This window comes from Cnephaeus nilssonii (assembly GCF_951640355.1).
Source record: "Cnephaeus nilssonii genome assembly, chromosome: 6".
In the NCBI taxonomy this organism is placed as follows: Eukaryota; Metazoa; Chordata; class Mammalia; order Chiroptera; family Vespertilionidae; genus Cnephaeus; species Cnephaeus nilssonii.
The window spans coordinates 121,016-134,691 of NC_137077.1; the positions used below are offsets into that span (position 1 = coordinate 121,016).

Sequence of the window (13,676 nt, forward strand, 5' to 3'; positions counted from 1 at the left end):
TGCAGCCCCTGGGGGAGTCTCAAAGCGGCCCTGGAGGTAGGCAGGTACTAGGTGGTTCCCACATTTCCACATCAGGACCCTGAGGTTTCAAGGATTGGACCGTGTGCCCAGTGCCACACAGCCAGGACAAGGGGCGGGTACTCCAGGGTAACTTGTTCGGCAGGCCAAGGAGAGGGGTCAAAGATGAGCACCTTTTGCCATGGCTGTTGTTGCTCAGTGGTTAGAGCACTGGCCCACGCACCAAAAGGTCTCGGGTTCGATTCCCAACCAAGGGCACGTGTCTGGGTTGCAGGTTGGAGCATCCAATCGATGCGTCTCTCTTACATCTCTCCTCCCCCTCCCCTGCTTCCTCCCACTTTCTCTGAAAATCAATGGAAAAAATCCTGGGATGAGGATGAACAAAACAAAATGATGAGCCCCTCTCAGCTCATTCATGGCCCGAGCACTGAAAGGTCTGAGAGGGTGGGTGGGAAAGAGCTGCCATCCGCATCTGGGCTCACATCCCAGTGGGCAGGCACTTGGATCTGTACCTTTCTGTCCTGGGACTGGGTGTAGCTGAGGGACAGCCTCTGGCAGAGTGAGGTCAGGTGGAGAACATGCTTCTGGCAGGCCCGGGCCAGAGGGAGGCGGAGACAGATGGCCCCGGATGAAGCAGGAGAGGGCTGGGGCCGGTCCCCAAGACCCCAAGGCAATTGGGAGCCCACAGAGGGTCAACTGCAAGGATGAGGGGTGATATCTGCTCTGCAGAAGTCCCCATCTGACCTGTGGGTGGAGCTGGGGAGGGAGGTCTGAAGGACACCAAAGCTGTGGTCCAAGAGCAAGACACTGAGGCCCGGCCAGGCAGGGCTACAAAGCTGGTGAGGAGTCAGGCATGAGGCATTTGAGGAGGCAGTGCACCCCTAATTTGTCAGGGGAAGCAGAGAATAAGGAGGAAACCATGGAGGACTCCCAGGGCTTAGGCCAGGGGGAGGAGGGAGGTACCGCTGAGCTCCAAAGTGGCTGCAGTCTCACCGACCCTCTTCCTCCCCCTCCCCCTACAGAAAGGACCCGCAGCAGTCCCTGCAGGACCATGCCACCGATGATGATGGCCTTTATCAGTAACTCACCACACGATCTCCTAGAAACCCCCACTCATCCTGCATTCCAAACTCAGACATGCCCCTCTAGCCTGCCGACACCCAGGTGTGGCTGGTACCCCCTAGTTGTCTCTAACTGGACGTGCTCCTTCACACTCACCACAACTGCCAAACTGAGTTGTCTGCACACGTGCCACCTCCCCCAACTGAGCCCCCACACCTGGCCCAGGGTCATCCTAGAGTGGGCATCGATCATCAGAAGTCCTAGGGTGAATGAGGAATTGGGGTTTGGGCAGCTGGTTGGCCAGATGGGTGAACAGAAGACAGGTAAGGCAGCTGTGTGACCCTGGGCAAGTCACTTGGCCTCTTTGCCTCAGTTTCGTCGTTGGTAACACAGGTACTATAGTGTTACCTCCTCAGGGTTCCTCTAAGGACTACGTGTGGCAGTGAGCATAAGCAGTGTTGGCGTGAGTGCTGAAGGGGCATTTACTGGTTAACACATGATGGGTGCAGTGAGGTGTACATGGACAGATAGATGGACAAGTGGACAGGTCTGGGGGTAGATGGATGGACAGGTGAGCAGGAGAGGGCACTGGATGCCTAGAACAATGAGCAGCAGGTAGGGCTTATCAGATGACCAGGCCCAGGGTCAAAAGAGGACATGGCCAAGTGTGGGGTATGACACCAGCTGGAGTGTGATATCCCATGGAGACAGATGCAGAGGCAGGGAGACCAAGGACACAGCCTTGAGAAGGCTCCATGGTGGTGTGGTGTGGTCTCCTCCTGGGGGAGGACAGAAGGACCCACGTTGGTGTGTGGGGGGCTGGGAGAAGCCTGAACATGTGCAGCTGAGAAGTGTCCTACAACTGGGAGAAGAGTTACATGGACAAGGGGGCAGGAAAATCAACTGCGAATTGAGGTCCAAAAGAGAGGGCTGGTCACGTGCACCAGGAGGAACGCCCTGGAAAACACTGGTGACCATGATGGGAGCAACTTCAATTTTAGGTACAGAGCAGCCTTCCCCAGGCTGCAGCCGGGAAACAGAAGACAGAAAGTATAGGTGACTTTGGAGAAATGGACTGTGAAGGAAAGGAGAGGTATTAAAGAATACCTGGGGTCTGGGGTAGGGGCAGGTTCAAAGGGAGGGTAGTCTTAGGACCAGAAATATGACATGTACTCAGGCATCCAGCATGTAAGACAAGGCCCAGGGATGGGTGGGAGCCGTGGATTGGGGGGAGGGGAGTACCCACTGGACAGGAAGCCATAGATGGGTGTGGGGAGGAGTCTCAAGGGTCTGTTTTAGTAAAGTATCTCTGGGTTTGCTGAAGGACCGACCTCCCCCAACCCCCAAAATATGTCCACATATGAGATCCCTGAGCTGGGGCCAGGGAGAGGCAGGACTCAGAGGGGAACTGAAAACCCAGTTGAAGGTGGAGAGAGAGGGTCCTCCAGCCCTGTGTCCACCCGGCCCCATTCCCCCCGGGGCCCCGTGCAAACCCCAGCCCGGCCGTACCTACAGACTTGGTCCGTGGAATCCCCTTCCGCAGGGAGCCCGGCAGCTTCTCTGGGCCTGGGAGGCCCTGGCGCTCAAACAGTGACTGTGGGAGTCGGGGAGGGTACATGGAGGTTCCGCCCACACTCTTCCTAAGCCTCAGCTCACCATGCACTATGTCCAGCGTGCTGGTGCCCAGGCACCTGCCTCTGTAGCAGGGCCCGGCAGCAGGGCCTGGGCAGAGCGTTGGGCGGGTTGATGCCGAGGTGGCCGGAGCAGACAGCGGCCCTGGGTGTGGCCCAGGTGAGGCCAGGGGAGCAGCCCAGGAGGTGCCCAGTAGGAGAAGTGGGCAGGGGATAAAGACACATTACGTGACAGGAACAGGGCTGGCACGGAACCTGCCTAAGGCACTGAAAGCCACTCAGCACGTGGTCAGCTGTGGCCATTCTGGGGGCTGAAGTGGCCCCAAGTGTCTCCAGGAGTATGGGGACCTTCACAACTGCTCCTAGAGTGTGGGGTCCAAATGGTGGACCCCCACCCCAGAAAATGTGCAAGCACCCATGCTCCACCCAGCCTTCAGCCCACCCCCACACCCAGCCACCCAGCAGCTTACACTGATCTCGGCCGGGGTGATCCTCCGGCTGGTGGGCCGCTGTTTGACGGTGGCTGCTCTCGAGTCCGCATCCGCGATGTCAGGCCTCAGTGTGGGCTCCGCGGCGGCCGCCAGGATCTCATCTAGTTTCTCTGCACAGCCAAGGAAGTGTCTTCTCAGCCACCATGACCTTAAGCAGCCTCAACGTTCTGTCCTCCCCACAAGGCTGGTCTACCCCGTGCTGAGCCCACCTCAGACCTCTCACTCCCCAGGGCTGCTTCCAGACCTGGGGTGGGGGCCCTCACACACCAGAACCCAGGTTCTGCACCAGCCTGCCTCTCCACCCTCGGGGAGGCTCCAGGGGACCCTGGAGACCCCACTTCAAGGAAAAGGCCGACTGACCCTTAGGGGGAGGACCTGGACACACTGCTGAGAGCCCAGGGTTCCCCAAGATTCCGTGTCCTTTGCCTTTCACTTTTCTCCTCGCACAAGGCATCACTGTCTGGGCTCCAGCGCACAGGACAGATCTGAGGTCCAGCAGGTGCCCACGAAAGATGCGAATCAATCAAGAATGAAAGAAAACAGCTGACTGCCCCAGGCTGCTCAGGAAGCCAAAGAACCTTCATCCAGGTGGGAGGTGCCAAGAAGAGGGTGTGGGGGACAGTTGGGAGGGACAAGGGGGACCCACAGGGCTGAACAAGGCCTGGGGGAAAGGCACTGGGAGGCCTTCTCAAATCTGCTGTAAAAGAAACACTGTTTGTTTTTATTAAAGCTGGTTGATGCTTTTAAAAGTGGCGTTTTTTATGAACAACATGACTTGGAAGTTTTGTTAAACAAATGCGTGTGTCTGAGAGCGATCAGGTCCAGCTGGAGGAGGGATGGGTCCAGTTGGGGCCAGCCACAGGGTGCAGCAGGGTGCCCACCTGCTGCCAGGGGACTCTCTCGTTCAGGAGCCCTGCCCACTCCATCCTCCACTCAGGGTCGAGATCCCACCCTCCCAATCCAGGGGCTGTGCCTACCCTAGAGGCCCATGCGTCAGGTCACCCAAGCGCCCCACGTGGGAGAACATCTGGGGTCAGCCTCGACACCTACAGCACCTGCTGTCCCACCTCTGCATCCGCCCACAATCACCGCGCAGAGTAAACTCCTGAGATGTCCGGTGCCCAACCCAGACCAGACCCACCCTGACACTCACTTTCCTGACGTAACCTCTTTATGACTCAGTTTCCTCCTCTGGTGAAACAGCACAAAGCGGCACCTGCCTCAGTGTTGTGAGAACTAGCACATACCTAGAGGTGCCACCACTGTGCCGGCTCTGAGCAGGCACCGAGCACCGAGCACGTTTGCTACAACCAGCGCCATAAGCTGCCCTGCAGCCCAGGGCACCCAGCCCGGTCCTGACACGCGAGCTCCACCAGTTTCAACTCACCCAGGCCCAGGTGCAGACCAGGGAGGCCCGGCAGAGGCCCCTTGTTTGTTTTGTCATGAGGTGAATGCCTTCCCTTTGGAGCTGAGACCATTTGGGTCCCAGGCGATTTCCAGAGTGGGAAGCGCTTCACCTCTCATCCCACAACCACCACAGGAAGAAGATACTGTTACTGCCCTCATTCTACCCCAGAAGAAACTGAAGCTCTGAGAGATAAATTGCCCAGATCACAGACCCAGTAAGTGAAAGGTCAGACTTAGCTGCCAGGCTGCCGAGAAACCACAGACAAAAAGACAGGTGTGGAGAGAAACACTTCCGTGGGAATCGCAGGACACGTGCTCACCTGAGCTGTGAATTTAGAGGCCACTAGTCCAGGTCCGGAACTCAGTCCGAGACCCAACGCCACATGCCCAGTAAGGTAGCAGAGCACAGCTGCTGGCTGTGGGCCACGGGACTGGGCCAGACGAGAATTATTTTCAAATTGGAAAGAATAAAAAATTCTGCATACTACAAGCTAGTGAGATTGACACCAATCCCCAACAAAATTAGAAAGTGTATTATTACAGCATTTCAGACATTTAGATAAGGGAATGAAACTCATTAGGAAGGGGGTCTGGGTCCCTGGAGTGCCTCCCCACCCCCACACCAGCCTCACACACGCACCTGTCATGGGGCCAGGGGCCGGGGGCCGGGGGCCGAGGGCCGGGGGCCGGGGGCCGGGGGCCGGGGGCCGGATGCGGCTGTTTGAACAAGCGGGGCCTGCGGGGGCGATGAATCGCCATCACTGCCCCTACAACTGGAGGCAGCACGCAGACCACAGCACAGCTCCCTGGGAGCCCCGCTAACGAGCTGAGCACAGAACCGATGTGCTCCAGAAATAGTTTGCATGTCGGCCTCAAGGTGTGCACAAAAGTGTCCATGGAGGAAACTCCATCACCTCTTTTAATGCCTGAAAAGATGCCCAGGAAAGCACTTCATTGGGACTGGGGAAGGGGCGGCGAGAGCTCAGAGGGCCAGGCTGCAGGTTGTGCGGGAGAGTGTGGGCTGCAGGCGGGCAGGTGTGTGCTGGCACAGAAAAGGCCCAAGGGTCCCAGAGTGAGGACCAGTGAGGACTGAGTACATGGACAATGAGAGGCCACAGAGCCACCTCTGGCTTCTGTGTGGCCTGGACTCCTGTTTACCGAGAGGTGGGAGAAGCTGGCAGAGGCCAGGCCCTGAGATCTGACAGATACTGGCCCTCAGTGCCCATGCCCAGACTCGGTCCCCATATGGATGCTGCGTCCCTCGAAACCAGGCCGGACATACAGGGAGGAGCCTCAGAGGACGTGGCAGATGAGGTCTGAAGGTAGCAGCAAGGGGTGGGGAAGCCAACAGCTGGGCGATGCTGGGGTGGGAGCTCCAGGCTGTCTCCCCAGTGCTGTGGGCCCAGACTCATGCTCTGAGGGACTCTCAGCACTGGGCTTGACCAGAAAACAGATCAGCACGGAAACAGCACCCACACACCAGGCACAAGGGAGCCCCCAGAGGAGACAGAAAGAAGCGACCTCGGCCAAGTCAAGCACTGGACACTCCCACCCCCAAAGGGCCACAGCTGGGTCCTGAACCCACCCTCCCTGGCTCCAGGCCTCCACTCTGGGGGCTCCCAGCTCTGCCTCACCAGGCCACCCCAGCTCACTTGAGCCACAAGGCCCCTGACCAAGCCTATCACATCCCCAGGTGACCCTTGCTGGGTCCTTCTACTGTGCCCCCACCAGATCCCAGAGAAAAGGCCATCAGGAGGGTACAGCCCAGGCCTCCAGACCACCCTGAGTGAACTAGAACCTCCTCATACACCAGCACTTCCCTGGACAGGGGTCAGGCGAAGCTGTGGCCCTGGGGACACAGCAGATGACTCACCCCCTTTCCTTCTCCGAATGGAGGCTTGGAATCAAGAAACAGAGCAAAGGGGGTAAGAGGCAGGCTTCATCCTCGGCACCTGGGCCCCATTCCCCACTCCCTTTGCCCCACCTCTCCTCTCCCACCCCTTCCAACAACCAGGACCTCCCAGATCCCCACAACCCCTGACCTACACTCCCTATCAGACCAGAGGGGCAAATATGCCCAATGCCAAGTCGGTACACAGCTTGAAACTCGAGGCAGAAACAACCACAAGCAGAGACATATGCTTTTGTGTGCATGCACACACACACGTGCACACACACATTTACAGTCCACTCACACATGTACACATGATGCCCAAGCAGGTCCACTCACACCCATGCACACACTTGTGCGTGCCTACACACATGATGCTCACACACACTTGTGCACATCCACATACATTGACTCACACCTGTGCACACACGCTGCCCATGCATGTTCACTTACACACAGGTCCACACATTTGTGCACGCCCACTCACACACAAGTTCACACATGATGGTCACACACATGCTTATACATGTCTATTCACACTCAATCACACACATGCTTGTGCACATCCACACATGCTTATACACTCACTTGTGTATGTCCACTCACACGCATGTTCACACACACGCTTGTGCACACCCACTCACACACGATGTGCACATGCTGTGTACGTCCCCACACATCCACTCACACATGTGCACACAATGATGCTCATGCACATCCACACACACATGCACACACAGACATGCACACACATGTGGAGACGTCCACAGACAAGTAAAATTTTTTTAGAGAAAGGGCAAAATCGATAAAAGCCAAGTTTGGAGGTCACTGATGGCGGCACTGGTCGCCCTGGAGCATTCTGCACAGTGTGTTTCCGACGAAGGGCAGGCCAGTCAGAGACTGCACACTGGCGTGGCACCTGCCCCCACGTTCTCATTACAGAGGAAAAAAGACCCAGAAGCTCAAGATTTACCAAGAGAAAGTGGGTGAGTAGGAGGGGACTCAGACCCACCAGGGCCCTCCCAGGTCTGGGTCTCCACTGACCTCTGCAGCCCCAGCACGCCCTTGGTTCTTGCTGAGATGAGCATATGGGGACCCCGATGCACACTTGCCTAAGAGCATTGGGGGTGTCCTGCCCTTCCTTCTACCACCAGCCCCTTCCTCTCTGCTCTGTTTCTGCCAGCCCCTCAACCATTCAGGGCTTTGCTTCTCCCCCATACTCTCTATGAGCCCCCACCCTTGCCACCTGCTTTTTTTGTCACCTCACATCTTCCTTTCTTTCCAGCTATTTAGGTCATCTTCTCGGTAGACCACAGGGACCCTAAATGGTCCCATCAGTTCTCAACAGTGTGACACAGAACTGACATGTTAATACTGGCAGTGAGCCAACAGGCCTTATTTCTATCTTTTGAAAGCACCAACACTGGACCATAAGCTGAGCTCTGTAATATGTGGGAAGACCCTGATGCCGGCCTGGCTTCCCAGGACAGCTGTCCTCTGGGGGCAGAATGGCTTCTCCTCCAGAGGGGGAAAAAAAAAAAAAGAGTGAGCCTGTGTCCAGCTTCAACCAAAGCTGTGACCGCTCAGTCAGCAGTGTGGACAGAGGCTCTGTGCTAAGCTGTTCCTTCCTCATCCTTCCCAAAACTCTGCTCTGAAAAAGTGGATTAAGATGAAGCCAGCCTGAGGCTGCAGGAGTGAGCCCCTGGAAGATGAGGGCCACACAGCAGCAGAGGTAAAGCCCTGGACCAGAGCAGAGAGGAGGCAGGATCTGCTGTTCAAGGGTTTCTTCACACAGAGCAGCCCCTGGTGCCTGGATTACAGATCTAGGGCTGCCCAAGCACCTCTTCATGCAGAATTGGGGGCTCCCTTCTGAACATGCTGCTGAGCATGACTGGGTAACAGCCTCTGGAAGGAGACTCCTGGGGCCCACCCACCAGAGCCTCAATATGGTGTCTAGCCAGACCCAGCTGCCTAGGGGTTTTGGTTCATTGATCAGTTTGGACCCTCAATCAGTATAGCAGATCAACTCCCCATGACTAACCTGGAAACCTTGTGACCCTGAGGCCAGAAGTCTGCTAGCTTCCCTGCTGCTCTCTTGAATGAGTGGGTTTAGCAGGACATAGAATTCTAGGTGGAAAAGCATTTTCACACAAAACTCTGAAGTTATCATCCCATCGTCTCCTAGAAGCTACTCTTGCTGATTAGAAGTCAGCTGTTGGTCTTGCCGTCCTTCCTAAGTCATCCAGCTTCTTTCTCTGGTGGTTACAATTTTTCTTTTTGTCTGGTGTGTTGTGAAGTTTTACTATGACAAGTCTACATGTGTAGATTTATATTTTATATTTCCTTGCTTGGGATTTACACTTCTTTAAACTGGAGTCTCATCTCCTTTTTCAATTTTGAAAATTATCAACCATTTGCTCTTCAAATGTTGCCTCTTCCCCAGAGTTTTTATTCTTTCGTGTCTCATTTGCCCTTTGATAGTTTATCTCCTGTTCTGCATTTTAGGTGATCTCCTCAGACTTATCTTCTAATTCACTGTTTTCTTCTTCAGCTGGGTCGTGAACCCTGCCACACTGAGGAATCCCGTTCATCCCAGAGATTTTTTTAGTTCCAGTGCCTATAATTTTTGTTTCAATAACAGTTTTTTAGGGATCCTTTTAAAATTTGCTTTTTTTTTTTCTTTTGGCACTGTCCTGTTCTTTCACTATGAATTCTGTCATTTCTCTTAAACTCTGTATTTAAACACATTATTTTTTCTCTTTCATATTCTTCTATGATTTTCAGTTCTTTTGATGCTAATTCCAATTCTTGGGTGTGGTTCCAGCTTTGGGTCCACAACCATATTTCTTGGTTTTGTGGGGGCATCAGAGCCTCAACCCCTTGCCCTGGGAATCTACATCCTGTCCCAAGCCATCATGGACTATGGCAGCATCAGCTTTCTCTCTCTTTTGGCTCTGGATTTCTTTCTTCATTTTTGAGACCTGGGGAATTCTTATTCTTTTGTTTCAAGTTGGCTACGTGTTTTTAAGTTTTTATTTTATTCATAATATTCATGGGGAAGGAAAATCCTATGTCAGTTCAGTTGATCTTGGTGGCTGTCCTCCATGATAAACTACAGTCAAGAGCACCAGCTTGCACAGGGTGGCTCAGCCCGTGGCCAGGATGGGATCAGGGCTCAGTCAATGGCTCAGGTCAGGAATAACTTTAGGGGACAAGTAGGGTTCTTTCTATGTCTAGGGAGGAACCAAGCCTAAGCCAGGGTTGAAGCTCAGTCTAGAACCAGGATCAGGGTCAGGACTGGGTTAGATCCTGGCTGAAGCCAGGGCAAAGTCTGGGACTAGGACTGGGTTTAGACTGTAGAAGGACAGAGCACATTAACAGTCATGTGACTAGGACACGCTCATGATGAGGATACTGATGGTCACGAATATTAGGACATGGCTACGTATATCTGGACACACCTATGACGAGGCTATTAACAGTCACGTATCTCGAGACATGCCCACAATGAGGTTGCCAACATCACTCTGGGATCGTGCCCACAACATGCCCCATCAAAGCCCTGGCACACTCTTGTGTGCCTCCTGCAGCCCACGAGGGCCTGCCCATCAATGAAGCAGTGAGGTGCACACAGCCCTGTTAGGTCAGCCGCTCACTGTAATTACCCTGCTCAACCAGCGAGTGAGCCGGTGCTGAGAGGGTAAAAGAGATGCAAAAGTCACACAGCCAGTGCCGGCCGAGCTGGGGCAGAGCCCAGGGCCCGGACTCCTGCCCTTTTCTCATGTGGGTGAAACAAAGGAGTAAAGTCAGACTGGAGAGCCACAGGCAGCACATGCACACGCATGCAGACACACTGGTAGGCCAGGCTCTGCTCCCGCCACCATCTGGTGGTCCCATATCCATCTCCAGCCCTGTCATCCAGCCCCTTGGCCCTCATCCCATCCACATGTCTGCCCCTCATCACCCCACCATTCCAGCACCCACCCGTTTACCTTAGACCTCTTCATACATCTGTCTGTCCTTCCTGCCCTCTCTCCCTCTGCCTGGCTTTGACCCCAGCTCACTCCACCTGGCCACCCACCCTGGGCTGCCCACAACCTCCCGCCCCCACCACTCACCAAGTTCCTCAAGCTCAGCCGTCATGGACTTGGAACGCAGGGTCAGTGTGGTGCTGGGGGCCCTCTTGGGGGGCGGCGGGGCTGCAAAGAAGAGGGAGGCCTTGGACCTCCTGTCCAGCAGCAGGCAGCGCGGCGTGGCCAGGTGCAAGTGCCACTTGCGCTCCACCGCCTGGATCTCCTCGTACTCCCGTGAGGACGTGTCACATTGTGCCAGGATCTTGTTCAGGCTGCGGCTGGATGCAAACTTCTTCATGGCGCTGGGAGCTCAGGGGGTGCTGAGGGCCAGGCTGGCCAGGGGCCTCAGGAGGTGGTCAAGAGCCCCAGGAGGGGTCACGGTGCTGGCCAGCTCCAGCCTGAGCGCCCACCCTTTAGCCTCTGAAGGCTGAGCAAGGAGTACCAGAGCCATGGGGTGGGGGTTGGGAGGGGTCCCCAGCAGGCAGGACTCTTGTTGCTCCAGGGCTCTCCCAGGCCCTGGCGGCCACTGCCCCTCAGGGGGACTCTGGTGTGGTCAGCCAAGCCAGGGCCTGGGCTGGGCCCGGCCAGCAAAGCCTCCTGAGCCCAGGCTGAGCCGCGACATCGCGCAGGGAGAAGACGCTCTTCCTCTTCCCTCAGGTGCCACCTCCCCCTTCCCTCCGACAGAGAGCGGAAGGCAGCGTCAACCTCACAGTTGCTATGGCAACCCCGGCCTCCAGGCAGCTGCTGGCAGTGCAGGAAAGGAGGGCTCTTCCACACCAGGGTCTGGGGGATGCCAGGAAGCAGAGGGCGGGGATCTGAGGAGGGCAGCCTGGGGTCAGGGGTCACAGACTGGGGGCCAGGAGGCCAGTCTAACAGCAAGGACTGGGAAAGCACCAAAGCCACAAATGGGGCATTTCACTTGGGTTCAGATATCTGATGTCAGCAGTCTGGGGTCAGGGGATGGGCAGAGAAACATGGGCCTGGGGTCAAAGGTCTAAGGTCAGGAGCCAGAGGGGGAGAGTCTGGGCACAGAGATCTGAAGCCTGACTCCTCACCTCTGCGCCGAGCCCCGTCTTCTTCGGGCTTCCTTGTCACGGACACAACCTTCATGACAAGACGGTTCCCGCCCTGGCGGATCAGCGCCACCACCTGCTTGTGTCCAACCTTCACCACGTTCACCCCGTTCACCTGGGACAGACAGGGAGGTGGGTGGGGGTGGTCCAGGTGTGTCCTCCTCAGAGCTCAGAGGTCAGCACCCACCTAGATGCACAGGTAAGGATGAGCCTCACCTCGATGAGGAAGTCTCCAGTGCGCAGCCCGGCCCTCCAGGCCACGCCCTCCACATCCACAGACTCGAGGTACTGAAGTGCAGGGAAGGCCGGTGTGGGGGTGAACTCCTCAATGGGGGTCTCTGCTGCAGGGGTGGGCGGGGCGTTAGGGAGGGGCTTCACTAGTGTGTCCAGGTGGAGGCGGCTGTCACACAGCAACAGCCCAAGTGTGGTGCAACACGCTGAACAGACGAAACCAGGCAGAGCGCCCTGGGCTGGGCAGTGGGCAGGCACCACCCAGGACAAGAGCCAGTTCGGGAATCCAGGGTACATCTCTCTGAGAAACTCCCCTCTCACCCCCACCAGAGAGGCCCCCACTGGCTCAGGCACACTAGAGCAGCAATCTTGGACGTCCACAAGGAGGAGGAGTCCCTGCCCTGTACTGAGACATTCCAGACGGAGAGTACAGTCACAGCAGAGGGACAAGGAGGGGTGGGGCCTGGATAGGGGATGGGGTGACACCAGGGGCAGGGAGGAGAGCAGAGGGGCGGAACAGAAGCCCCAAACAGTCTGCAGACCCTGCCAGCCTGACACCCCAGTCCCCAACCCTTCATTACCTTTGGCCCCCCGAAGCACGAAACCAAAACCCTCGTGGTCCCGTTTCTGCAGGATGGCCACCTTGTCATCAATGACATAATCGCTGGTGGAGGAAAGCAGGGAGGGGTGAGGAGAAGCCTGCTAACACACTGGCCAAGCTGACCCCCACGCATGCCCCAAAAAGGATCCCTCAGGCAGGACCCACCCTGGGGGGTTGCCCTTGGACTGACCTGGGAGGGCAGAAGACAGAGGGCTGGGCACCACCGCTCCCTCCTCCTTCCTCTTCACCCAGGCCTCTTCGACCAGCTCTCAGCCTCCCTTTACATTTGACATCCCACTCACATGCGTGCCCACCTGCCCACCTGCCCTGCGGTACCTGTGAGAGGTGAGGCTGTCGTAGGAGCCCACAGTGTAGTGGCGGAAAAGTCGCTTCGTCCGGTCCTCCCGGGTTTCTGAGGGGAGTTTCAGTTGCTGATGGAGGGTCACATCCTCCAAGTGGCCTGAACAGCCCCTCAACCAGTGGTCACCAGCCTCTGCCCACACCCCCTGGCCTGGTTGTGCCACATGGAAGTGGGGGAGGGGGGCAAATCCTGGGTCCTGGGCCCAGAGGTCCTGAGGTCAGAGGGGACCATGTGGGAAATTCTGGCCTCTGGGGTCAGGTTTCAGAACAGGGCAGGGGCTGTGGGTCATCTCTCCCCCATGCACATGGCAGACCGGACAAGGCCAGGGCCATCCACAGAGAACCGGAGCCCAGAGCTACCAGCAAAGATGTTCATGTGTGAGGCACATGCGTGTGGCCCATAGTCACATGTAAGTGCTGTGCTCACATGTGCTTATGCATATGCATGTCTCTGTGTGTGTCCAGTCATGTGCCTATGTCATGCTACATGCCCACATGCACTGCCATGGAAGTGGCACTGTGTCTTCACTGAACCCCTCACACGGCCCACTGATGCTCAATCTCACGGGGCCCCTTGCTCCAGGTCCAGCCTCTGAGTGCACACCAAGTCCAGGTGTGGGAGCTGGGTCCCTTCCCTGATGTCACTACATCACACAGAGTTTTGTCCCACCTGTACTCTTGATCTCGGCGTCCCTCACAGCTACTGCCCCACCCCGGCCTCCTTGATCCCCTGCAAACCTGCAGGTTCTGTGGGACATACCCATCCAGCAGCTCCCTGCTCCAGGCTCACTTGTCCAGCTGCCCATGAACCAGATTCTCTGCTCCCAGACCTCCTAGC

General features: G+C 56.5%; 1 protein-coding gene across 5 annotated transcripts in view; it reads right to left on the reverse strand.

The window, feature by feature from the left end:
• SHANK3 (SH3 and multiple ankyrin repeat domains 3) overlaps positions 1-13,676 on the reverse strand; it is a 50,348-nt gene that overhangs the window by 13,822 nt on the left and 22,850 nt on the right. For all 5 annotated transcript variants that reach the window (XM_079773558.1, XM_079773557.1, XM_079773560.1 and 2 more), the window contains exons 14-20: positions 12,815-12,890; positions 12,459-12,541; positions 11,863-11,987; positions 11,629-11,761; positions 10,619-10,699; positions 3,182-3,312; positions 2,590-2,674 (exon numbers count right to left, since the gene is read on the reverse strand). In XM_079773558.1, the coding sequence (XP_079629684.1) occupies positions 2,590-2,674; positions 3,182-3,312; positions 10,619-10,699; positions 11,629-11,761; positions 11,863-11,987; positions 12,459-12,541; positions 12,815-12,890 (714 nt within the window). The remainder of the gene's footprint in view (positions 1-2,589; positions 2,675-3,181; positions 3,313-10,618; positions 10,700-11,628; positions 11,762-11,862; positions 11,988-12,458; positions 12,542-12,814; positions 12,891-13,676) is intronic.